The following is a 27533-nucleotide window of genomic DNA, read 5'->3' as shown; positions in this document are numbered from 1 at the left end:
CTATTTGAGAGCCTCAAAACGTCTTGGGAAGGACACAACCACACCAGAGGGGACACCCCCAAATCCCTCAGGGGGGGGACCCCAAACTTGGAAACCCCCAAAACCCCAAAAAAACCCCCAAAACCCCCAAAAAACCCCAAAAAACCCCCAAATTTTGCGTTGTCATTCCCTCGCTGTCCGCCAGGGGGCGCCACTCCTTGCCCCACCCGCCATCTTGAGTGCGTCGCGGCACTTCCGGGTTTGCCTTCACTCACTTCCGGGTTTGCCGTCACTCATTTCCGGCGTCACCGGAAGTGGCGCGGTCGCCATGGCGACGGCCCCGCCTGTGGCAGCGGCGGGCGCGGCCCGAGGGCGCGGCGGGGACAGCGAGGGGACAGCGAGGCGACAGCGCCGGTACCGGGAGCGGCGACACCGCGGGGACAGCGCGGGGGGGGCTGAGAGTGAGGGGGAGCCGGTGGAACGGGGGGGATGGGGGGGAGAGGGAAGGGGCCGGACAAAATGGCGGCGGCGTGAGGGGCGGCCTGAGGGGGGCGCGGGGACATGGCGGGAACCGGGAGGGGACCGTGAGGGGACTTTGGCGACTTTGAGAGGACTTTGGGGACCCTGAGGGGACTTTGGGGACATTGAGGGGATTTTGGGGACATGGAGGGGACCGTGAGGGGACACAGAGGGGAGCGTGAGGGGACATTGGGGACTGTGAGGGGACTGAGGGGACTTTAAAGAGCACCGTGAGGGGACTTTGGGGACATGGAGGGGACCGTGAGGGGACTTGGGGACATGACGGGAACCGGGAGGGGACTGAGGGGACATGGAGGGAACCGTGAGGGGACCGTGAGGGGACTTTGGGCACTCTGGGGACATTGAAGGGATCTTGGGGACCGTGAGGGGACTGAGGGGACTTTGGGGACATTGAGGGGACTTTGGGGACCCTGAGGGGACTTTGGGGACATTGGGGACTGTGAAGGGACTTTGGGGACCGTGAGGGGACTTTGGGGACCCTGAGGGGACTTTGAGGACATGGAGGGGAGCGTGAGGGGACACAGAGGGGAGCATGAGGGGACATTGGGGACTGTGAGGGGACCGTGAGGGGACATGGAGGGGACTTTGGGGAGTGTGAGGGAACTGAGGGGACCCTGAGGGGATTTTGGGGACATTGGGGACCGTGAGGGGACTTTGGGGACCGTGAGGGGACTTTGGGGACCGTGAGGGGACTGAGGGGACTTTGGGGACATTGAGCGGACTGAGGGGACTTTGGGGACATGACGGGAACCGTGAGGGGACTGAGGGGACACGGAGGGAACCGTGAGGGGACCGTGAGGGGACTTTGGGCACTCTGGGGACATTGAAGGGATCTTGGGGACCGTGAGGGGACTGAGGGGACTTTGGGGACCGTGAGGGGACTTTGGGGACCCTGAGGGGACTGAGGGGACTTTGGGGACCGTGAGGGGACTTTGGGGACCCTGAGGGGACTTTGGGGACATTGAGGGGACTGAGGGGACTTTGGGGACATGACGGGAACCGGGAGGGGGCTGAGGGGACATGGAGGGGACCCTGAGGGGACTTTGGGACATTGGGGACTGTGAAGGGACTTTGGGGACTTGGGGGACCGTGGGGGACTGAGGGGATTTTGGGGACCGTGAGGGGACTTTGGGGATATGACGGGAACCGGGAGGGGACCGTGAGGGGACTGAGGGGACCGTGAGGGGATTTTGGGGACATTGAGGGGACTTTGGGGACATGGAGGGGAGCGTGAGGGGACACAGAGGGGAGCATGAGGGGACTTTTGGGACCGTGAGGGGACTGAGAGGACATGGAGGGGACATTGGGGACATTGAGGGGACTTTGGGAACCGTGAGGGGACTTTGGGGACATTGGGGACCCTGAGGGGATTTTGGGGACATTGAGGGGACTGAGAGGACATGGAGGGGACTTTGGGGACATTGAGGGGACTTTGGGGACCCTGAGGGGACTTTGGGGACATTGAGGGGACTGAGAGGACATGGAGGGGACTTTGGGGACATTGAGGGGACTTTGGGGACCCTGAGGGGACTTTGGGGACAAGAGGGTCCCCTCAGGGGGGCCTTGGGGACAGGTTGAGAGCCTTGGGGACACCTTGGGGACATTGAGGGGACTTTGGGGACATCGGGGTCCCCTCAGGGGGGGTTTGGAGCTGTTGTGAGGAATTTTGGGGTTTTTTTGTGAGTTTTGGGCTGTTTTTCTGTGGAATTTTGGGGATTTGGGGTTTTTTTTTGGGTTTTGGGGCTATTTCAGGGAATTTTGGGGCTGTTTTTGGGAAATTTGGGGCAGTTTTGGGGATATTTCAGCGAATTTTGGGGTTTTTCAGGGAATTTTGGGGCTGTTCTGAGGAATTTTGGGGTTTTTTTCAGGGAATTTTGGGGTGATTGGGGAATTTTAGTGCTTTTTTGGGGATATTTTTGGGAAATTTGGGGCTTTTTTTGAGGAGTTTTGGACACATTTCAAGGAAATTTGGGGATTTTTTTGAGGAATTTTGGGATTTCGGGGATATTTCAGGGAATTTGGGGGCTTTTATGAGGAATTTTGGGGCTTTTTTTGTGGAATTTTAGACTATTTTGGGGCTGTTTAGAGAAACTTTGGGGCGTTTGAGGAATTTTCTGTCTATTTTAAGGAATTTTGGCTGTTTTTTAGGAATTTTGGGTCACTTTGCTGCTGTTTTATGGAATTTTGGGGCTTTTTTCCTGGGATTTCGTGGCTTTTCCAAAGAATTTCAGAATTTCCAACAAAAAGTGGAGTTTTTTTTATTTGCTTTGGTTTGGTTTTCCAAAAATTACCACTTTTTTTGGTTTTCTTTTTTTTTTTGTAATTCCAGTCAGATTCAAGGTCAATCCCAACTTAGAAAAACAAAAAAAAATTTTAAATTCCATTTTTTTTTGGGAATTCTGTGTGGATTTGAGGTCAATCCTGGCTTTAAAAAATTCCAATTTTTTTTTTAGGAATTCTGGTCGGATTTGAGGTCAACCCCAGATTAGGAAAACAAAAAATATCCAAAAAATTCCAATTTTTTTTTTAATTCCCATCAAATTCCAGGTCAATCCCAGCTTAGAAAAACCCAAAAAATCCCCAAAAATTCCAATTTTCTTTGAATTCTGGTCAGATTCAACGTCAATCCCAGCTTAGAAAAACAAAAAAAAAATTTAAAATTCCAATTTTTTTGGGGGGGAATTCTGGATGGATTTGAGGTCAATCCCAGCTTAGAAAAACAAAAAAAGTTTTTTAAAATTTCAGGGGTTTTTTTTGGGAATTCTGAGTGGATTAGAGGTCAATCCTGGCTTTAAAAAATTCCAATTTTTGGGGGGGAATTCTGGTTGGATTTGAGATCAATCCCAGTTTAGGAAAACCAAAAAAAAATTTTAAAAATTCCAAATTTTTTTTTAGGAATTCTGGTGGGATTTGAGTTCAATCCTGGCTTTAAAAATTCCAATTTTTTTTGTAATTCTGGATGGATTTGAGGTCAATCCCAGCTTAGGAAAACCAAAAAAAAAATCCAAAAAATTCCAATTTTTTTGGGAATTCTGGTTGGATTCCAGGTCAATCCTAGCTTTAAAAAGTTCCAATTTTTTTCGTCATTCCAGTCAGATTCCAGGTCAATCCCAGTTTAGGAAAACAAAAAAAATCCAAAAAATTCCAATTTTTTTGAATTCCTGTCAGATTTCAGGTCAATCCCAGCTTAGAAAAACCAAAAAAAATCCCAAAAATTTCCTTTTTTTTTTTTTTTTATTCCCATCAGATTCCAGGTCAATCCCAGTTTAGAAAAACCAAAAAAATTACAAAAAATAAATCCAATTTTTTTTTGAATTCTGGTCAGATTCCAGGTCAATCCCAGCTTAGAAAAACCAAACCAAACAAAAAAAAAATCCAATTTTTTTTTTTTTTTTTTTTGAGTTCTGGTCAGATTTGAGGTCAATCCCAGTTTAGAAAAACCCAAAAAATCCCAAAAAATCCCAATTTTCTTTGAATTCTGGTCAGATTCCAGGTCAATCCCAGCTTAGAAAAACCAAAAAAATTTTTTAAAATTCCAGTTTCTTTTTGAATTCTGGTCAGATTCGAGGTCAATCCCAGCTTAGAAAAACCAAACCAAACCAAAAAAAAAAAATCAAATTTTTATTTTTAATTCCCATCAGATTCCAGGTCAATCCCAGCTTAGAAAAACCAAAGCAAAAAAAAAAATCCAATTTTTTTTTTCAATTCTGGTCAGATTCCAGGTCAATCCCAGCTTAGAAAAACCCAAAAAATTCCAAAAAATTCCAATTTTCTTTGAATTCTGGTCAGATTCAAAGTCAATCCCAGCTTAGAAAAACCAAACCAAACTAAACCAAAAAAAAATCCAAATTTTTTTTTTTTTTATTCTGGTCAGATTCAACGTCAATCCCAGCTTAGAAAAACCAAAAAAATTTTTTAAAATTCCAATTTTTTGGGGGGAATTCTGGGTGGATTTGAGGTCAATCCCAGCTTAGAAAAACAAAAAAAGTTTTTTAAAATTTCAATTTTTTTTTTTTGGGAATTCTGAGTGGATTAGAGGTCAATCCTGGCTTTAAAAAATTCCAGGTTTTTTTTGGGAATTCTGGTTGGATTTGAGATCAATCCCAGTTTAGGAAAACCAAAAAAAATTTTAAAAATTCCAAATTTTTTTTAGGAATTCTGGATGGATTTGAGGTCAATCTCAGCTTAGGAAAACAAAAAAAAAAATCCAAAAAATTCCAATTTTTTTTGGGAATTCTGGTTGGATTTGAGGTCAATCCCAGTTTAGGAAAACAAAAAATTCCAAAAAATTCCAAATTTTTTTGGAATTCTGGTTGGATTCCAGGTCAATCCTAGCTTTAAAAAGTTCCAATTTTTTTCGTCATTCCAGTCAGATTCCAGGTCAATCCCAGTTTAGGAAAACAAAAAAAATCCAAAAAATTCCAATTTTTTTGAATTCCTGTCAGATTCCAGGTCAATCCCAGCTTAGAAAAACCCAAAAAATTCCAAAAAATTCCAATTTTTCTTTTAATTCCCATCAGATTCCAGCTCAATCCCAGCTTAGAAAAACCAAAAAAATTCCAAAAAATTCCAATTTTTTTTTTGAATTCCCGTCAGATTCCAGGTAAATCCCAGTTTAGAAAAACCAAACCAAAGCAAAAAAACAAAATCCAATTTTTTTTTTTTTTTGAGTTCTGGTCAGATTCGAGGTCAATCCCATCTTAGAAAAACAAAAAAAATTCCAAAACATTCCAATTTTTTTTGGAATTCCCATCAGATTCGAGGTCAATCCCAGCTTAGAAAAACCAAACCAAACCAAACCAAAAAAATCCTTTTTTTTTTTGAATTCTGGTCAGATTCCAGGTCAATCCCAGCTTAGAAAAACCAAAAAAATTCCAAAAAATTCCAATTTTTTTTTGAATTCCCGTCAGATTCCAGGTCAATCCCAGCTTAGAAAAACCAAACCAAAGCAAAAAAAAATCCAATTTTTTTTTGGAATTCCAGTCAGATTCAACGTCAATCCCAGCTTAGAAAAACCAAACCAAACCAAAAAAAAAATCCAATTTCTTTTTGAATTCTGGTCAGATTCCAGGTCAATCCCAGCTTAGAAAAACCAAACCAAACGAACAAACAAAAAAAAATCCAATTTTTTTTTGAATTCTGGTCAGATTTGAGGTCAATCCCATCTTAGAAAAATCCAAAAAAATTCCAATTTTTTTTGGAATTCTGGTCAGATTTGAGGTCAATCCCAGCTTAGAAAAATCCCAAAAAATCCCAATTTTTTTTGAATTCCCGTCAGATTCCAGGTCAATCCCGGCTCAGCCGAACCGGCCAAACCGGGCGAGCCGGCTCCGGGCTGCGTTTTATGGATGTGGGTTGGGATTTATTGCTCCTTGTTTTTATTCCCCTCTCCTCAGGATTCCTCCCCGGCATCTCCACAACGTGACAGAGCCGCCATAACCCTGCAGAAATTTGGGAATTTTTTGGGCAATTTTTGGTTCCACCACCAGGAGATGCTCCCCAAACTTTGCTCCTACACAGCACAGAGGATGGAGGCTTAGGGGGTGGTTTATGGAGGGATAAACCACCCCCTCCCCCACACCGGAGGCGGATTTTGGGGTGATGCCGCCGCTGTCCCCCCTCCCTGCCGCGGATTTGGGGGCGCCATGGCCGAGCACCGGGAGCTGGTGGCCGAGATGGCGGCGGTGGCGCGGTTGGGCACGGCCGAGCGGCTCCGGCACGCGCAGCGGCGCCGCGCCCTGCAGCTGCAGGCCTGGGCACGCGCCCAGCGGGAAACGCCGGCAACGCCCCGAGGAGGAGGAGGAGGAGGAGGAGGAGGGGAGAGGAAGAGCAGGAGGAGGAGGAAGAGGGTGACGTTCCCGGCCAGCGTGCGGCTCCTGGAGGCGGCGGCGCGGCACGACGCCGAGGAAGGTGCCAGGATGTGGGGGGTTCCTTTTGGGGGGATTCCTGGGATTTTTGGGGGAAGATTGAAGGGTGGGGATGGAGATGGGGGGGGTTGTGGGGGTCTGGTGGGATTCTGGGAAGAGTTGGTGGGGTGGTGGTGGTGCCGTTGGGATCCTTGGAATGGCCTTTGGGATCCTTTGGGATCCTTGGAATGGCCTTTGGGATCCTTGGAATTGCCTTTGGGATCCTTTGGGATCCTTGGAATTGCCATTGGGATCCTTGGAGGCGCCTTTGGGATCCTTGGAATGGACATTGGGATCCTTGGAATTGCCTTTGGGATTCTTGGAATTGCCATTGGGATCCTTGGAATGGCCTTTGGGAACCTTGGAATGGCCTTTGGGATTCTTGATGATTCCACTCAAATCCTTGGAATTGCCTTTGGGATCCTTGGAATTGCCTTTGGGGGATCCTTGGAATTGCCTTTGGGGGATCCTTGGAATTGCCTTTGGGATTCTTGGAGGCGCCTTTGGGATCCTTGGAATTGCCTTTGGGATCCTTGGAGGTGCCTTTGGGATCCTTGGAGGCGCCTTTGGGATCCTTGGAGGGTTGTTGGGATTGTTGTGATTCCATTGGAATCTTTGGAATTGCCTTTGGGATCCTTGGAATTGCCATTGGAATCCTTGGAAGAGTTGTTGGGATGGTCACGGTGCCATTGGGATCCTTGGAGGCGCCTTTGGGATCCTTGGAATTGCCTTTGGAACCCTTTGGAGAGTGGTTGGGATGGTCGTGGTTCCCTTGGAATCCTCGGAAAAGCTGTAGGGATGGTCATGGTGTCATGGGAATCCTTGGGAATGCCTTTGGGACATTTGGTGCTTCCATTGGGATTCTCGGTTGTCCCATTGGGATCCTTGGAAGAGCCCTTGGAATCCTTGGAATTGCCGTTGGGATGGTCACGGTTCCATTGAGATCCTTCAGAATGTCTTTGGGATCCTTGGAATTGCCTTTGGAACCCTTGGAATTGCCGTTGGGATCCTTGGAATTGCCATTGGCATTCTTGGTGGTTCCAGTGGAATCCTTGGGAATGTCTTTGGGATGCTTGGTGGTTCCATTGGAATCCTTGGAATGGCCTTTGCCATCTTTGGAATTGCCTTTGGGATGCTCATGGTTCCATGGAGATCCTTGGGAATGTCTTTGGGAATGTCTTGGTGGTTCCACTGGAATCCTTGGTGGTTCCGTTGGATTCCTTGGAATTGCCACTGGGATCCTTGGAAGAGTTTCTGGGACGGTCATGGTTCCATCGGGATCCTTGGGAATGTCTTTGGGATATTTGGTGGTTCTGTTGAGATCTTTGGTTGCTCCATTGGATTCCTTGGAAGAGTTTTTGGGATCCTTGGAAGTGCCATCAGGATGCTCATGGTTCCATGGAGATCTTTGGGAATGTCTTTGGGATGGTCATGGTTCCATTGGAACCCTTGGGAATGTCTTTTGGATGCTTGGTGCTTCCATTAGAACCCTTGGAAGAGTTGTTGGGATTGTCATGGTTCCATTGGGATCCTTGGAATTGTCATTGAAATCCTTGGAATTGCCTTTGGGATCCTTGGAGGTGCCTTTGGGATTCTTGGAATTGCCATTGAAATCCTTGGACTTGCCTTTGGGATTCTTGGTGGTTCGACTCAAATCCTTGGAGTTGCCTTTGGAATATTTGGAAGCGCCATTGGAATCCTTGGAAGGGTGGTTGGGGTGGTCATGGTGTCATTGGAATCCTTGGAATTGCCATTGGGATCCTTGGAATGGCCATTGGAATCCTCGGAAGAGCCCTTGGGATTCTTGGTGGTTCCATTGGAACCCTTGGAAGAGCTTTGAGATCCTTGGAATTGCCACTGGGATGCTCCAAGATTCCACTGGAATCCTTGGTGGTTCCATTGGATTCCTTGGAAGCACCGTTGGGATGGTCATGGTTCCATTGGGATCCTTGGGAATGTCTTTGGGATATTTGGTGCTTCCATTGGAACCCTTGGAATTCCCATTGGATTCCTTGGAATTGCCATTGGGATCCTTGGAAGAGTTGTTGGGAAAGTCACGGCTCCGTTGAGGTCCTTGGGAATGTCTTGGGCACGTGTGGGAATTCCCATTGGATTCCTTGGGATTGCCATTGGGATTCCTTGGAATTGCCCTTGGGATTTTTGGTGGTTCCACTCAAATCTTTGGAATTGCCTTTGGAATCCTTGGAGTTGCCATTGGGATCCTTGGGAATGCCTTTGGGATATTTGGTGGTTCCGTTGGGATTCCTGGTGGAATTCTTTTGGAATCCTTGGAAGAGTCATTGGGATGCTCACGGTTCCCTTGGGATCCTTGGGAATGTCTTTGGGACATTTGGTGCTTCCATTGGAACCCTTGGAAGAGCCCTTGGAATTGTCATTGGGATCCTTGGGAATGTCTTTGGGATATTTGGTGCTTCCATTGGGATCTTTGGTGCTTCCACTTGGATTCCTTGGAAGAGCCCTTGGGAACCTTGGAATTGCCACTGGAATCCTTGGAATTGCCCTTGGGACCCTCCGTGGTTCCATTGGGATTCCCGGCATTCCCGGCATTCCCGGCATTCCCGTTCCTCCGCAGTCCGGCAGTTCCTGGAGAGCGGGATCAGCCCCGACCTGTGCAACGAGGACGGGCTGACGGCGCTGCACCAGGTATTCCCACAATTCCCAAATTTCCACAATTCCCACAATTCCCAAATTTCCACGCCCCGGAGCTCCGGAGCCGGGTCCTTCCCCGGATTCCGGAGGATCCGGGTCCTGTTTGTCCTGTGAGCGGATTCTGATATCCCGAATTTGGGGCTTTTCCATCCCAGCTCCATCCGTTCATCCCAGATCCCGGTGATCCCAAATCCCAGTGATCCCAAATCCAGGTCATTCCCATCCCAGATCCCAGTGATCCCAAATCCAGGTCACTCCCATCCCAAATCCATCCATTCATCCCAGATCCCAGTGATCCCAAATCCAGGTCATTCCCATCCCAAATCCCAGTGATCCCAAATCCCACTGATCCCCAATCCAGGTCATTCCCATCCCAGATCCCAGTGATCCCAAATCCAGGTCATTCCCATCCCAGATCCATCCATTGATCCCAGATCCCAGTGATCCCAGATCCCAGTGATCCCAAATCCAGGTCATTCCCATCCCAGATCCATCCATTGATCCCAGATCCCACTGATCCCAAATCCAGGTCATTCCCATCCCAGATCCCAGTGATCCCAAATCCAGGTCATTCCCATCCCAGATCCATCCATTCATCCCAGATCCCAGTGATCCCAGATCCCACTGATCCCAAATCCAGGTCATTCCCATCCCAAATCCATCCATTGATCCCAGATCCCAGTGATCCCAGATCCCAGTGATCCCAAATCCAGGTCATTCCCATCCCAGATCCATCCATTGATCCCAAATCCCAGTGATCCCAAATCCAGGTGATTCCCATCCCAAATCCCAGTGATCCCAAATCCCAGTGATCCCAAATCCAGGTCATTCCCATCCCAGATCCCAGTGATCCCAAATCCAGGTCATTCCCATCCCAAATCCCGGTGATCCCAAATCTCAGTGATCCCAAATCCCATTGATCCCAGATCCCAGTGATCCCAAATCCAGGTCATTCCCATCCCAGCTCCATCCATTGATCCCAAATCCCAGTGATCCCAAATCCAGGTCATTCCCATCCCAGCTCCATCCATTGATCCCAGATCCCAGTGATCCCAAATCCAGGTCACTCCCATCCCAGATCCATGTTTTTTCCACATCCCATTTCTGGTGATCCCAAATCCTTTCCTGATCCCGGTAACCCCAAATCTTTTCCGTCCCAGCTCCAGATCCTTCCCTTCCGCTCTCCGCCCGCTGATCCCAAATCCCGGCGTCCCGTTTTCCGCATCCTTCCCATCCCATAAACCCCCAACATCCCAGCACCCTGAATCCCACCCCAGTCCCAATCCCATTGTTCCCAATCCCATTGTTCCCAATCCCAATCCCATTGTTTCCAATCCCAATCCCATTGTTCCCAATCCCATTGTCCCCAATCCCAATCCCATTTTTCCCAATCCCATTGTTCCCAATCCCAATCTCACCATTCCCAATCCCATTCCAAGCTCTGCATTGAAGATTCCCTGCCCCTGGTCCGTCTCCTGCTAGACCATAAAATCCCATTATTCCCATTCCCATTATTCTCATTCCCATAATTCCCACCAATCCCAATCCCAATCCCACCATTCCCAATCCCATTCCCAGAGCTGCATCGGTGATTCCCTCCCCCGGTCCGGCTCCTCCTGGACCGTGAAATCCCATTATTCCCAATCCCATTATTCCCAATCCCATTATTCCCAATCCCATTATTCCCAATCCCATTATTCCAAATCCCATTATCCCCAATCCCATCATTCGCATTATTCCAAATCCCACCATTCCCAAACCTGTCATTCCCAATCCCATTCCCACCATTCCTAATCCCCCCAATCCCATTCCCATTCCCACCATTCCCATCATTCCCATTCCCAGCATTCCCACATTCCCACCATTCCCACCATTCCCATTCCCCCATTCCCAGAGCTGCATCGACGACTCCCTGCCCCTGGTCCGGCTGCTCCTGGACCATGAAATCCCAATCCCATCATTCCCAATCCCATTCCCACATTCCCACCATTCCCATTCCCACCATTCCCATTCCCACATTCCCAGAGCTGCATCGACGACTCCCTGCCCCTGGTCCGGCTCCTCCTGGACTCGGGCGCCGACGCCAACGCGCGGGACGCGGAGCTCTGGACGCCGCTGCACGCGGCTGCCACCTGCGGCCACCTGCGCCTGGTGCAGCTGCTCGTCCAGCGGTACCTTGGGGACACCCTGGGGACACCTGGGGACACCCTGGGGACACCCTGGGGACACCCTGGGGACATGGGGACACCCTGGGGACACCCTGGGGACACCCTGGGGACATGGGGACACCTGGGGACACCACTGGGGACACCACTGGGGACACCACTGGGGACACCACTGGGGACACCCTGGGGACACCACTGGGGACACCAATGGGGACACCGCTGGGGACCTTGGGGACACCGCTGGGGACGCCCCGGGGACACCTTGGGGACATGGAGACACCCTGGGGACACCACTGGGGACACCCTGGGGACATGGAGACACCCTGGGGACACCGCTGGGGACCTTGGGGACACCGCTGGGGACACCATGGGGACACCCTGGGGACACCACTGGGGACACCCTGGGGACACCGCTGGGGACACCACTGGGGACACCCCGGGGACACCACTGGGGACACCCTGGGGACACCCTGGGGACACCCTGGGGACACCGGGGACACCGCTGGGGACACCTGGGGATACCACTGGGGACCTTGGGGACACGAATGGGGACACCCTGGGGACATGGGGACACCCTGGGGACACCCTGGGGACACCACTGGGGACCTTGAGGACACCCTGGGGACACCCTGGGGACACCCTGGGGACACCCTGGGGACACCATGGGGACACCACTGGGGACACCCTGGGGACCTTGGGGACACCACTGGGGACACCCTGGGGACACCCTGGGGACACCACTGGGGACATGGGGACACCCTGGGGACACCAATGGGGACACCACTGGGGACACCCTGGGGACACCCTGGGGACATGGGGACACCGGGGACACCCTGGGGACACCGCTGGGGACACCCTGGGGACACCCTGGGGACACCCTGGGGACACCACTGGGGACACCCTGGGGACACCCTGGGGACACCTGGAGACATGGGGACACCGTGGACACCACTGGGGACACCCTGGGGACACCTGGGGACACCCTGGGGACACCGGGGACACCACTGGGGGCACCACTGGGGACACCCTGGGGACACCTGGAGATGATTTGGGGACACCCTGGGGACACCCTGGGGACACCCTGGGGACACCCTGGGGACACCGGGGACACCACTGGGGACACCACTGGGGACACCCTGGGGACACCTGGAGACATCGGGGACACCCTGGGGACACCCTGGGGACACCCTGGGGACACCCTGGGGACATCCTGGGGACACCCTGGGGACATGGGGACACCCTGGGGACACCACTGGGGACACCACTGGGGACACCCTGGGGACACCACTGGGGACACCTTGGGGACCTTGGGGACACCCTGGGGACACCTCGGGGACATGGGGACCACCCTAGGGACACCCTGGGGACACCTGGGACACCTTGGGGACACCACTGGGGACACTCTGGGGACACCCTGGGGACACCTTGGGGACATGGGGACACCACTGAGGACACCCTGGGGACACCCTGGGGACACCTGAGAGCACCTTGGGGACACCCTGGGGACACCACTGAGGACACCCTGGGGACATGGGGACACCATGGGGACACCCTGGGGACACCACCGGGACATGGGGACACCCCTGGGGACACCCTGGGGACACCCTGGGGACACCTGGGGACACCCTGGGGACATGGGGACACCCTGGGGACACCCTGGGGACATGGGGACACCCTGGGGACACCCTGGGGACACCACTGGGGACATGGGGACACCCCTGGGGACACCCTGGGGACACCCTGGGGACCTTGGGGACACCCTGGGGACAACAGGGACACCCTGGGGATACCTGGGGACACCACTGGGGACACCCTGGGGACACCTTGGGGACACCCTGGGGACATGGAGACACCACTGGGGACACCGGGGACACTGGGGACACCCTGGGGACACCCTGGGGACACCTGGGGACACCCTGGGGACATGGGGACACCCTGGGGACACCCTGGGGACACCCTGGGGACATGGGGACACCCTGGGGACCCGGCGGTGACCCGGCCCTGTCCCCGCAGCGGCGCCGACCTGCTGGCGCTGAACTCGGACGGGAACATGCCCTACGACCTGTGCGAGGACGAGGCCACGCTGGAGTGCCTGGAGAGCGCCATGGCACAGCAGGGTCAGTGAGGGGACACGCCAGGGGCGGGGTGGCACGGCCCCGGTGGCGTCACCGGTGTCACCGATGTCACCGGTGTCACCCCGGGCAGGGATCACGCAGGAGCGCATCGAGGAGGCGCGGGCGGCCACGGAGCGAGCCATGGTCACCGAGATCCGCCAGCTCATCCGCGACGGCGAGGAGCTGGACACGCCCCGGGGACAGCACGGGGGCACCCTGGTACGTGGGGACAGCAGGGGGACAGCCTGGGGACACCCTGGTACGTGGGGACAGTGAGGGGACAGCCAGGGGACACCATGGGGGCACCCTGGTACGTGGGGACAGCCAGGGGACAGCCAGGGGACAGCCTGGTACGTGGGGACAGCCAGGGGACACCACGGGGGCACCCTGGTACGTGGGGACAGCCTGGGGACAGCCTGGGGACAGCCAGGGGACACCTTGGTACGTGGGGACAGCCAGGGGACACCACGGGGACAGCCAGGGGACAGCCTGGGGACACCCTGGTTCGTGGGGACAGCCAGGGGACACCATGGGGACAGCCAGGGGACAGCAGGGATGTGGGGACAGCCAGGGGACAGCCTGGTACGTGGGGACAGTGAGGGGACAGCCAGGGGACACCTTGGTACGTGGGGACAGCGAGGGGACAGCCAGGGGACACCACGGGGGCACCTTGGTACGTGGAGACAGCCAGGGGACACCCTGGGACATGGGGGTGACAGTGAGGGGACAGCGGGCACATGGGCAGGGTGGTCCAGGATGGAGCTCATCCGCGATGGGAAGGAGCTGGACACGCCCTGGGGACACCACGGGGACACCCTGGTACGTGGGGACAGCGGGGGGACAGCCAGGGGACACCTTGGTACATGGGAACAGCCTGGGGACAGCAGGGGACCGCCTGGTACGTGGGGGTGACAGTGAGGTGACAGAGGGGCAGGGTGGCACTGGGGTCACCCCCGGGATGGAGCCGAACTGGACACGCCTCGGGGACACCATGGGGACACCTTGGTACGTGGGGTGACAGTGAGGGGACACCACGGGGGCTCCTTGGTGGGTGGGGACAGCCAGGGGACAGCCAGGGGAGGGTGGGCTGGGTGACACTGGGGTCACTGAGGGCGATCGGGGTGACACTGGGCTGCACGTGGCAGCCACCCACGGGAACGTGCAGGCGGGCGAGCTGCTGCTGGGGACACTGGGGACACTGGGACAGGGTCAGGGGGACACTGGGGGACACTGGGGGGCATCAGGGTGACACTGGGAGGGACAGGGTGACACTGGGGGACACTGGGACAGGGTCAGGGTGACACTGGGGGTCACTGGATGAGGATCAGAGTGACACTGGGGGTCACCAGGTGGCACTGGGGTCACTGGGAGAGGATTGGAGTGACACTGGGGAGGGTCACGATGACACTGGGGGACACTGGGGGGGTCAGGGTGACACTGGGGGTCACTGGAGGGGATGAAGGTGACACTGGGAGGGATCAGGGAGTCACTGAGGGTCACTGGATGAGGATCAGGGTGACACTGAGGGTCACTGGGGGACACTGGGTGACACTGGGGGTCACTGGATGAGGATCAGGGTGACACTGGGGGTCACTGGGGCAGTGTCCCCATGGCCCTGGTGGCACTGGGGGAGGATCAGGGTGACACTGGGGGTCACTGGGGGAGGATCAGGGTGACACTGGGACAGGATCAGGGTGACACTGGGGGACACTGGGAGAGGATCAGGGTGACACTGGGGGACACTGGGGCAGGGTCAGGGTGACACTGGGGGACACTGGGAGAGGATCAGGGTGACACTGGGGGACACTGGGACAGGGTCAGGGTGACACTGGGGGACACTGGGAGAGGATCAGGGTGACACTGGGTGGCACTGGGGTCACTGGGAGAGGATTGGAGTGACACTGGGAAAGGATCAGGGTGACACTGGGGAACACTGGATGAGGATCAGGGTGACACTGGGGGTCACTGGGGCAGGGTCAGGGTGACACTGGGGGACACTGGATGAGGATCAGGGTGACACTGGGGGTCACCAGGTGGCACTGGGGTCACTGGGAGAGGATTGGAGTGACACTGGGGAGGGTCACGATGACACTGGGGGACACTGGGGGGGTCAGGGTGACACTGGGGGACACTGGAGGGGATGAAGGTGACACTGGGAGGGATCAGGGAGTCACTGAGGGTCACTGGGTGACACTTGAGGGTCACTGGATGAGGATCAGGGTGACACTGAGGGTCACTGGGGGACACTGGGGGACACTGGGGGACACTGGGTGACACTGGGGGACACTGGATGAGGATCAGGGTGACACTGAGGGTCACTGGGGGACACTGGGTGACACTGGGGGTCACTGGATGAGGATCAGGGTGACACTGGGGGTCACTGAGTGAGGGTCCCCATGGCCCTGGTGGCACTGGGGGAGGATCAGGGTGACACTGGGGGTGGATCAGGGGGACACTGGGACAGGGTCAGGGTGACACTGGGGGTCACCAGGTGGCACTGGGGTCACTGGGAGAGGATTGGAGTGACACTGGGAGGGATCAGGGTGACACTGGGGGACACTGGGTGACACTGGGGGTCATTGGATGAGGATCAGGGTGACACTGGGGGACACTGGGAGGGATCAGGGTGACACTGGGGTGGATCAGGGTGACACTGGAGGTCACCAGGTGGCACTGGGGTCACTGGGAGAGGATTGGAGTGACACTGGGGAGGGTCAGGGTGACACTGGGGGTCACTGGAGGGGATGAAGGTGACACTGGGAGGGATCAGGGAGTCACTGAGGGTCACTGGAGGAGGATCAGGGTGACACTGAGGGTCACTGGGGGACACTGGGTGACACTGGGGGACACTGGATGAGGATCAGGGTGACACTGGGGGTCACTGAGTGAGGGTCCCCATGGCCCTGGTGACGCTGGGGGAGGATCAGGGTGACACTGGGGGACACTGGGGGTGCGTCAGAGTGACACTGGGGGGGTCAGGGTGACACTGGGGGTCACTGGGGGACACTGGGAGTCACTGGGGGACACTGGGTGACACTTGGGGACACTGGATGAGGATCAGGGTGACACTGGGTAAGGATCAGGGTGACACTGGGGGTCACCGGGTGGCACTGGGGGTCACTGGGGGATGCTGGGTGACACTGAGGGTCACTGGATGAGGATCAGGGTGACACTGGGTGACACTGGGAGGGTCAGGGTGCCACCAGCACTGTCCCCTGCCAGCTGCACGTGGCAGCCGCCCACGGGTTCCTGGAGGCGGCCGAGCTGCTGCTGGGGACACTGTGTCAGTATCAGGGTGGCACTGGGTGACACTGGGTGACACTGGGGGGGATCAGGGTGACACTGGGTGACACTGGGAGGGTCAGGGTGCCACCCAGGTGCCACTGTCCCCACCCTGTCCCCTGCCAGCTGCACGTGGCAGCCGCCCACGGGTTCCTGGAGGTGACACTGGGGGGGATCAGGGTGGCACTGGGTGACACTGGGAGGGTCAGGGTGCCACCCAGGTGCCACTGTCCCCACCCGTGTCCCCACCAGCTGCACGTGGCAGCCGCCCACGGGTTCCTGGAGGCGGCCGAGCTGCTGCTGGAGCACCGCGCCCGCCCCGACGTGTGCGACGCCGACGGGTGGCAGCCCCTGCACGCCGCCGCCTGCTGGGGACAGGTGTGTCACCCGCCCCCTTGGGGACATCCCCCATTGTCCCCATTGTCCCCATTGTCCCCTTTTCCCACCCGTTTCCGTGTCCCTCCGCAGGTGCCGCTGGCGGAGCTGCTGGTGGCGCACGGCGCCGAGCTCGGCGCCAAATCGCTGCTGGATGAGACGCCCCTGGGTGCGTGTGGGGACGCTCTGGGGACACGGCGGTGGCGCCGCGGTGGCACTGGGTGACACCTGGGTGTTGTCCCAGATGTGTGCGGGGACGAGGAGGTGCGGGCCAAGCTGCTGGAGCTGAAGCACAAGCGGGCGGCCGTGCTGAAATGCCAGGAGAGGCACAAGGGGCTGCTGCAGAGGAGAACGTCCAGCGCCGGCAGCCGCGGGTGAGCATTGTCACCTCCAGGGTTGGGGACATTAATGGTGGCACTGGGGTGGCACTGAGGGTCACTGGGTGGCACTGGGGTGGCACTGAGGGTCACAGATCCCTGCTGCAGAGGAGAACGTCCAGCGCCGGCAGCCGCGGGTGAGCGGGCTTGGGGACACTGATGGGGACACTGGGTGGCACTGGGGTGACACTGAGGGTCACAAGTCCCTGCTGCAGAGGAGAACGTCCAGCGCCGGCAGCCGCGGGTGAGCGGGCTTGGGGACACCGATGGGGACACCACTGGGTGGCACTGGGGTGGCACTGAGGGTCACTGGGTGACACTGAGGGTCACTGGGTGGCACTGGGGTGGCACTGGGTGGCACTGGGTGGCACTGGGGGTCACAAGTCCCTGCTGCAGAGGAGAACGTCCAGCGCCGGCAGCCGCGGGTGAGCAGGGTTGGGGACATCGATGGGGACATTAATGGGGACACTGGGTGGCACTGGGTGACACTGGGGTCACTGGGTGGCATTGGGGTGACACTGAGGGTCACTGGGTGGCACTGGGGTGGCACTGGGTGGCACTGGGGTGGCACTGAGGGTCACAAGTCCCTGCTGCAGAGGAGAACGTCCAGCGCCGGCAGCCGCGGGTGAGCGGGCTTGGGGACATCGATGGGGACATTAATGGTGGCACTGGGGTGGCACTGGGGTGGCACTGAGGGTCACTGGGTGGCACTGGGGTGGCACTGGGTGGCACTGGGGTGGCACTGAGGGTCACAAGTCCCTGCTGCAGAGGAGAACGTCCAGCGCCGGCAGCCGCGGGTGAGCAGGACACGGTGTCACCTCCCCACCTTGGGGACATTAATGGTGGCACTGGGGTGGCACTGAGGGTCACTGGAGGGATCAGGGTGACACTGGGGAAGGGTCAGGGTGAAATCCCCAAAACCCCATAATTGCCCAAACACCCCATAAGTCCTCAAAACCCCATAAATCCCCCAAACCCCCATAAATCCCCCCAAAAATTCATAATCCAAATCCCCCAAAACCCCATAAACCCCAAATCCCCATAAATCCCCCCAAAAATTCATAATCCAAATCCCCCAAAACCCCCATAAATCCCAAATCCCCATAAATCCCAAACCCCCATAAACCCCAAATCCCCTAAATCCCCCCAAAAGTCATAATCCAAATCCCCCAAAAACCCCATAAATCCCAAACCCCCATAAACCCCAAATCCCCTAAACCCTCATAATCCCCCAAATCCCATAAATCCCCTAAACCCCATTTACCCCAAACCCCCATAATTCCACAAAACCCCCATAATCCTCAAACCCCATAAACCCCAAAACCCCATAATTCCCTAAATCCTATAAATTCCAAAATCCCACAAATCCCCTACACCCCATAATCCTCCAAACCCCCATAAATCACCCAAACCCCACAAAATCCCAAAACCCCCAATTCCCCAAACCCCCCATAATCCCCAAAACCCCATAATTCATAATTCCCAAAATCCCCAGACCCCCCCATAATCCCCAAACCCCCAATGCCCCCAAAACCCCACAATTCCCAAAACCTCATAAATCCCCAAAACACCATAATTCCCAAACCCCCCATAAATCCCCAAATCCCATAATCCTCATAAACCCCAATCCTGCCATAATTCCCATAAACCCCAAAATCCCATAAACCCCAAACCCCCATAAACCCCAAAACCCCCAAAACCCCCCAAACCACCATAAACCCCAAATCCCCAAAACCCATAAACCCCAATTCCCTGTAATTGTGAATCCCCATAAACCCCACACCCCCTAAACCCCATAAATCCCCCCAAAACCCCACAAAAACCCCATGAAACACCCATAAACCCCATACACCCCATAATTCCCATAATTCCCATAAACCCCAAATACCCCAAAACCCCGATCCCCTGTAATGCTGAAATCCCATAAACGCCCTCAAAATACCCTCAAAACCCCACAAATCTCCTCAAATTCATAAACCCCATAAAAACCCCAGAAACCCCAAATCCCCTAAACCCCACAAATCTCCTCAACCTCATAAACCCCATAAAAACCCCCATAAAAACCCCAAATCCCCTAAACCCCACAATGCCCTAAACCCCATTTACCCCAAACCCTCTGTAATTCCCATAACCCCATAAATCCCCAAAACTCCCATAAACCCCAAATCCCCTAAACCCCACAAAAACCCCATAAACCCCACAACACCCCATAAAAACCCAAAAAAACCATAAAAACCCATCAAACCCCCAAAAACCCCAAACCCCCATAATCCCCATAAACCCCAAATCTCCAAAACCCCCATTATCCCCTAAACCCCATAAATGCTCAAAACCCATAAATCCCCACAAGCCCATAAACCCTAAATCCCCTAAACCCTGAACCCCCATAAACCCCAAAACCCCAAATACCCCAAAACCCATAAACCCCAAACCCCACAAATCCAAACCCATAAACCCCAAATCCCATAACCCTGATCCCCTGTAATTGTGAATTCCCATAAACCCCAATCCCTAAAACCCCACAAATCCACACAAATCCCCATAAACCCCAAATCCCCAAAAACCCCCAAACCCCAAAATCCCCAAAACCCCAATAAATCAACCCAAACCCCCACAAAACCCCAAACCCCCATAATCCCCTAAATTCTATAAGTCCCAAAACCCCACAAATCCCCTAAACCCCATAAACCCCCAAAACCCCACAAATCCCCAAAACCCCACAAATCCCCATAACCCTGATCCCTTGTAATTGTGAATTCCCATCAACCCCATACCCCAAAACCCCACAAATCCCCACAAATCCCAAATCCCCATAAACCCCAAATCCCCATAAATCCCCAAATCCCCTAAACCCCATAAATCCCCAAACCCCACAAATCCCCAAACCCCATAAACCCCAATCCCCATAACCCTGATCCCCTGTAATTGTGAATTCCCATAAACCCCATACCCCAAAACCCCACAAACCCCCATAACCCCCACAAAAAACCCAGAAAAACCCCAAATCCCCTAAATCCCCAAACCCCCTCAATCCCCTAAACCCCACAAATCCCCACAAATCCCCACAAATCCCCATAAACCCCAAATCCCTTAAACCCCATAAATCCCCAAAACCCCATTTACACCAAACCCCACAAATCCCAAAACCCCACAAATCCTCATAAACCCCAAATCCCCTAAACCCCATAAATCCCACAAATCCCCAAACCCCATAATTGCCATAAACCCCCAAAACCCCATAAACCCCAAATCCCCTAAATCCCCAAAACCCCATAAATCCCCAAACCCCAGAAATCCCAAACACCAAAAACCCCAAACCCTCATAATCCCCATAACCCTGATCCCTTGTAATTGTGAATTCCCATAAACCCCAATCCCTAAAACCCACGAACCCCCACAAATCCCCTAAATCCCCAAACCCCCTCAATCCCCAAAAACCCACAAATCCCCATAAATCCCCATAAATCCCTAAATCCCATAAATCCCCAAAACCCCACAAATCCCCTAAACTCCATAAATCCCAAAACCCCATAAACCCCAAACCCCCAAAACCCCATAAACCCCAAATCCCCAAAACCCCAAAACCCCATAAATCCTGAAACCCCCATAAACCCCAAAAACCCCAAACCCCCATAATCCCCATAACCCTGATCCCCTGTAATTGTGAATTCCCATCAACCCCATACCCCAAAACCCCACAAATCCCCAAAATCCCCATAAACCCCAAATCCCCAAACCCCCTAAATCCCCTAAACCCCACAAATCCCCATAAACCCCAAATCCCCTAAATCCCCAAACCCCCACAAATCCCCACAAATCCCCATAAACCCCAAAACCCCTAAATCCCCAAACCCCCTAAATCCCCAAAACCCCATAAATCCCCAAATCCCCATAAATCCCCAAACCCCCATAAACCCCAAACCCCCATAACCGCCAAATCTCCTAAACCCCATAAATCCCACAAATCCCCATAAACCCCAAATCCCCTAAATCCCCAAAACCCCACAAATCCCCATAAACCCCAAACCCCATAAATCCCCATAAACCCCAAATCCCCACAAACCCCAAACCCCCTAAACCCCCCAAAAACCCCACAAAAACCCCATAAATCCCCCAAATCCCGGTTCCAGGAAGGTGGTTCGCCGCGCCAGCCTGTCGGAGCGCTCGAGCCGCTACCGCCGGGAGCTGCAGCGCGAGGCCATCGTCTGGGGACACCTCGGGGACAGCGAGGACGACGACAGGGCCACCACCGATGGCACCGCCACCACCGGTGTCACCACGGCCACCACTGGTGTCACCACGGGCACCGCCGAGACGCGGCCACCGCTGCCACCGGCCGGGCACCGCGGAGGGGCCGCGGTGAGGGGACAGCGGGGACAGCGAGGGGTTGGGGACATTGGGGACATCAGGGACAGTGGGGATGTCAGGGACACAGGGGACATTGGGGAATTGGGGACAATGGGGACATCAGGGACATTGGGGACATCATGGACAGCGGGGATGTCAGGGACACAGGGGACATTGGGGAATTGGGGACAATGGGGACATCAGGGACGTTGGGGACATCATGGACAGCGGGGTTGTCAGGGACACAGGGGACATTGGGGAATTGGGGACAATGGGGACATTGGGGACATCAGGGACAGCGGGGATGTCAGGGACACAGGGGACATTGGGGACAATGGGGACATCAGGGACGTTGGGGACATCGAGGACATCAGGGACATTGGGGACATCAGGGACAGCGGGGATGGCAGGGACACAGGGGACATCGGGGACATTGGGGACATCATGGACAGCGGGGATGGCAGGGACACAGGGGACATTGGGGACATTGGGGACAGTGGGGACATCAGGGATGTTGGGGACATCGGGGACATTGGAGACACATCAGCGTTGAGGGACACTGGGGACCTTGGAGACCTTGGGGACAATGGAGATGTCAGGGACATTGGGGACATTTGGGGCACCTCAGGGTGAAGGACATTGAGGACATCAGGGGTGAGGGACACTGGGGACATTGGAGCCATCAGGGACATTGGGGACATTGGGAGATTGGGGACATCAGGGACATTGGGGACATCAGGGACGTTGGGGACATGAGGACATCAGGGACATTGGGGACATCAGGGACGTTGGGGACATGAGGACATCAGGGACATTGGGAGATTGGGGACAACAGGGACATTGCAGGATCGGGGACATTGGGGGATTAAGGCCATTGGTGGCATTGGAAATGTTGGGGACATTGGGGACATCGGGGACATTGGGGGTTTGCGGACATCAGGCACATTGGGGACATCAAGGGACATTGGGGACATTGGGGGAGCATTGGGGACATCGGGGACATTTGGGGCACCTCAGGGTGAAGGACATTGAGGACATCAGGGGTGAGGGACACTGGGGACATTGGAGACATCAGGGACATTGGGGACATTGGGAGATTGGGGACATTGGGGACATCAGGGACATTGGGGACATTGGGGGATTGGGGACATTGGGGACATTGGGGACATTGGGGATGTTGGGGACATTGGGGGTTTGCGGACATCAGGCACATTGGGGACATCTGGGACATTGGGGACATTGGGGGAGCATTGGGTACATCGGGGACATTTGGGGCACCTCAAGGTGAAGGACATTGAGGACATCAGGGGTGAGGGACACTGGGGACATTGGAGGCATCAGGGACATTGGGGACATTGGGGGATTTGGGACATTGAGGACATCAGGGACATTGCAGGATCGGGGACATTGGGGGATTAAGGCCATTGGTGGCATCGGAGATGTTGGGGGCATTGGGGACATCGGGGACATTGGGGGTTTGGGGACATTGGAGACATTGGGGGGAACATTGGGGACATCAGAGTGACATTGGGGACATCAGGGACATTAGGGACACTTCAGGGGTGAGGGACACTGGAGACATTGAGGACATTGGGGGATTGGGGACATTGGGGACATTGGGGACATTGGGGATGTTGGGGATTAGGGACGTTGGGGACATCAGGGACAACAGAGACGTCAGGGACATTGGGGGACATTGGGGGGTGAGGGACATCGGGGTGACACTGGGGACATTGGGGACATAGGGGTATGGGGGGCTGGGGACATTGAGGACATCAGGGACATTGGGGGATTGGGGACATTGGGGACATTGCAGGATTGGGGACATTGGGGGATTGGGACATTGGTGGCATCAGGGATGTTGGGGACATCGGGGACATTGCAGGATTGGGGACATTGGGGGATTGGGGACATTGGTGGCTTTGGGGATGTTGGGGACATTGGGGACATCGGGGACATTGGGGACATTGCAGGATTGGGGACATTGGGGGATTGGGGACATTGGTGGCATTGGGGACACTGGGGACATTGGGGACATCGGGGATGTTGGGGGTGAAGGACATTGGGGGACAGCAAGGACAAGGACAGGGCCAGAACTGCCACCACTGCCACTGTCACCACCAAGGGCACGGCCGGACAGCGGGGACACTGGGGACATCGGGGACATTGGGGACACTGGGGGACATTGGGAGATTGGGGACATCGGGGACATTGGGGACATTGGAGGGCTGGTGGCATTGGGGACACCTCAGGGGTGAGGGACATTGAGGACATCGGGGGTTTGGGGACACTGGGGACATCGTCGGACATTGGGGACAACGTGGAGGGACATTGGGCTGAGGGACCTTGGGGACATTGTGGGACCTTGGGGACAATGTGGGACATTGGGTGACATTGGAGGTTGGGTCCTTGGGGACACTGGGGATGAGAGACCTTGGGGACATTGGGGACAATGTGGGGGGACATTGGGGTGAGGGACCTTGGGGACATTGGGGACATTGGGGGACATTGAGGGACATTGAGGGACATGGGGGTGAGGGACCTTGGGGACACTGGGGACATTGGGGGACATTGGGGGACATTGGGGTGAGGGACCTTGGGGACATTGGGGACATTGGGGGACATTGTGGGGGGTTGGGAACATTGAGGACAGCATGGGGTGGACATTGGGGACAATGTGGGGGGACATCAGGGTGAGGGACATTGGGAACAATGTGGGACACTGGGGACACTGGGGACAGTGTGGGGGTGAAGGACCTTGGGGACATTGGGGACAACATGGGGTGGACAGTGGGGACAATGTGGAGTGGGGACATCAGGTGTGAGGGACCTTGGGGACAATGTGGGACCTTGGGGACATCGGGGGATTGGGGACAATGAGGACAACATGGAGGACATTGGTGTGAGGGACATTGGGGACAACGTGGGACATTGGGGGACATTGAGGGTTGGGTCCTTGGGGACATTGGGGGACCTTGGGGGACACTGGGGGGACACTGGGGATGAGGGACCTTGGGGACAACACGGGATCATTGAAGACATCGTGGGACCTTGGGGACATTGGGGACGAGGAACACTGGGGACATCGGGGACATTGCAAGTGAGGGACCTTGGGGACATTGTGGGACCTTGGGGACATTGGGGACATTGCAAGTGAGGGACCTTGGGGACATTGTGGGACCTTGGGGACATCATGGACAACGTGGGGGGACCTTGGGGACATTGGGGGACATTGGAGGTTGGGTCCTTGGGGACATTGGGGGTCAGGGACCTTGGGGACAGCATGGGGTGGACATTGGGGACAATGGGGACAACGTGGGGGGACATCAGGGCTGAGGGACACTGGGGACATCAGGGGACCTTGGGGACATTGTGGGACATTGGGGACAACGTGGGACATTGGGGGACATTGGGGACAACGTGGGACATTGGGGACAATGTGGGGGTGAGGGACACTGGGGACATTGGGGACATGGGGGACAATGTGAGGGGACCTTGGGGACATTGGGAGGGGACATCAGGGTGAGGGACCTTGGGGACATTGGGGACATTGAGGATTGAGAACCTTGGGGACAATGGGGACATTGGGGGTGACAGACCTTGGGGACATTGAGGGGTTGAGGACCTTGGGGGGGACATTGAGGACCTTGGGGACCTTGGGGACAACATGGGGGTGACACCAGTGGGTTGGGGACATTGTGGTGACATCAGTTTGAGGGACCTTGGTGACACCATGAGGTGACATCACAGTGCCTTGGTGACAACAGCGGGGAGCACATTCACGGTGACACCGGGAGGGGACAGCGGTGACACCGCTGGGGACAGACAGCCCCCCCCGAGTGTCCCCATTGTCACCCCGCTTTTCTGTCCCCTCAGGAGCCGCCCCCGCTGTCCCCTCACCCCAACGGCTCCGCGCTGTCCCCGCTGTCCCCGCTGTCCCCTCGCTCGGGTGACAAAAGCCACCCGCACACCCTGGCCGACCTCAAACGGCACCGGGCGGCCGCCAAAAACCCCAAAAACGACCCCAAAAACGACCCCAAAAACCCCGAAATGTCGCTCGGGGACACCCCTGGGGACATCGGGGACACCCTTGGGGACATTGGGGACACCCTCGGGGACACCCTTGGGGACATCGCGGACATGGCGGAGCCGCCGCTGCTGCGTTTGACGGCGCCGCCGCCCGAGGCGCCCTCGGGGAAGCGGCGCTGCTGCCGCCTGATGTGACCGAACCGAACCCGGGGTCACCCCGCGGTTTGGGGGTGTCCCCTCGGTGTCACTCGGTGTCCCCAAAAACGGGAATTTTTGGTTTTTTTTGTTTTTTTTTTTTTTTTCTTTGTCGCTTTTTTTGTCCCCCCGAAAAAAAGAAAAAAAAAACCCCAAAAATGGGGACGAGGAACAAAACGGGGGTGGCGGCATTTCCGGTGTCGGTGTGGATTTTGTTATTTTGTTATTTGGGGTTTTTGGGGTTTTTTGAATGGGAAATGGCCCCAAAATTGGGGGGGGGGAGGGGATGGGAGACCCCAAAAGTCGCATTTTGGGAGGGGGGAGTGGTGGGACCCCAAAATTGGGTTTGGGGGTTTTGGGAAACCCTAAAGGCTCATTTGGGGTTTTGGGATTCCCTAAATCCACATTTGGGGTTTTGGGATCCTCCAAATTCCACATTTGGGGTTTTGGGAACCCCAAATCCCACAGGAAAGTTTTGGGGACCCCAAATCCACATTTGGGGTTTTGGGATCCCCTAAATCCACATTTGGGGTTTTGGGATCCCCCAAATCCTACAGGAAAGTTTTGGGATTCCCTAAATCCACATTTGGGGTTTTGGGAACCCCTAAATCCCACAGGAAAGTTTTGGGGACCCCAAATCCTATATGGGGTTTTTAGGACCCCCCAAATCCCATAGGAAAGTTTTGGGATTCCCTAAGTCCCACAGGAAAGTTTTGGGATTCCCCAAATCCACATTTGGGGTTTTGGGATCCCCCAAATCCTACAGGAAAGTTTTGGGAACCCCAAATCCCATAGGAAAGTTTTGGGATTCCCCAAATCCACATTTGGGGTTTTTGGGAACCCCCCTAAATCCACATTTGGGGTTTGGGATTCCCTAAATCCACATTTGGGGTTTTGGGAACCCCCAAATCCTACAGGAAAGTTTTGGGAACCCCTAAATCCACATTTGGGGTTTTTAGGATCCCCCAAATCCACATTTGGGGTTTTGGGAACCCCCAATTCCAACAGGGAACGTTTGGGGACCCCCAAATCCCAAATTTGGGGTTTTGGGATCCCCTAAATCCTGTATGGGGTTTTAGGGATCCCAAATCTGACATTTGGGGTTTTGGGACCCCCCCAAACCCCACAGGAAACCCCAAATCCTATATGGGATTTTAGGACCCCCCCAAATCCCCTTTAGGACCCCCCAAAACCCCAAATAAAAACCCCAAACCCCTTTTAGGACCCCCCAAACCCCAAACCCCTTTTAGGACCTCCCAAAACCCCAAATAAAAAACCCCAAATCCCTTTTAGGACCCCCCAAATCCCTTTCAGGGCCCCCCAAATCCCTTTTAGGAACCCCCAAACCCCTTTTAGGAACTTTTAGGACCCCCCAAACCCCAAATAAAAACCCAAATCCCTTTTAGGACCCCAAAACCCCAAATAAAAACCCCAAATACCCTTTCAGGACCCCCAAACCCCAAATAAAAACCCCAAATAACTTTTGGGACCCCCCAAATCCCTTTTAGGAGCCCCCCAAAACCCCAAATAAAAACCCCAAATCCCCTTTTAGGA

At 54.9% G+C, this 27533-nt stretch overlaps 1 protein-coding gene across 1 annotated transcript; it reads left to right on the top strand.

Moving 5' to 3' along the window:
• The first annotated feature begins 296 nt into the window (after nucleotides 1-296).
• PPP1R16A (protein phosphatase 1 regulatory subunit 16A) lies at nucleotides 297-26161 on the top strand. The gene is made up of 11 exons (XM_064738161.1): nucleotides 297-393; nucleotides 5916-6429; nucleotides 9019-9089; nucleotides 11121-11266; nucleotides 13274-13377; nucleotides 13466-13593; nucleotides 16909-17034; nucleotides 17125-17200; nucleotides 17276-17405; nucleotides 21539-21767; nucleotides 25632-26161. The coding sequence occupies exons 2-11, from the start codon at nucleotides 6165-6167 to the stop codon at nucleotides 25977-25979; spliced, it is 1623 nt and encodes a 540-aa protein (XP_064594231.1). The 5' UTR covers nucleotides 297-393; nucleotides 5916-6164; the 3' UTR covers nucleotides 25980-26161.
• The last annotated feature ends 1372 nt before the right edge of the window (nucleotides 26162-27533 follow it).

Source organism: Zonotrichia leucophrys, unplaced genomic scaffold (genome assembly GCF_028769735.1).
Source record: "Zonotrichia leucophrys gambelii isolate GWCS_2022_RI unplaced genomic scaffold, RI_Zleu_2.0 Scaffold_209_87164, whole genome shotgun sequence".
Taxonomy (NCBI): domain Eukaryota; kingdom Metazoa; phylum Chordata; class Aves; order Passeriformes; family Passerellidae; genus Zonotrichia; species Zonotrichia leucophrys.
The sequence above is the reverse complement of the archived record's forward strand: the minus strand, read 5'-3'. Positions and strand labels throughout refer to the sequence as shown.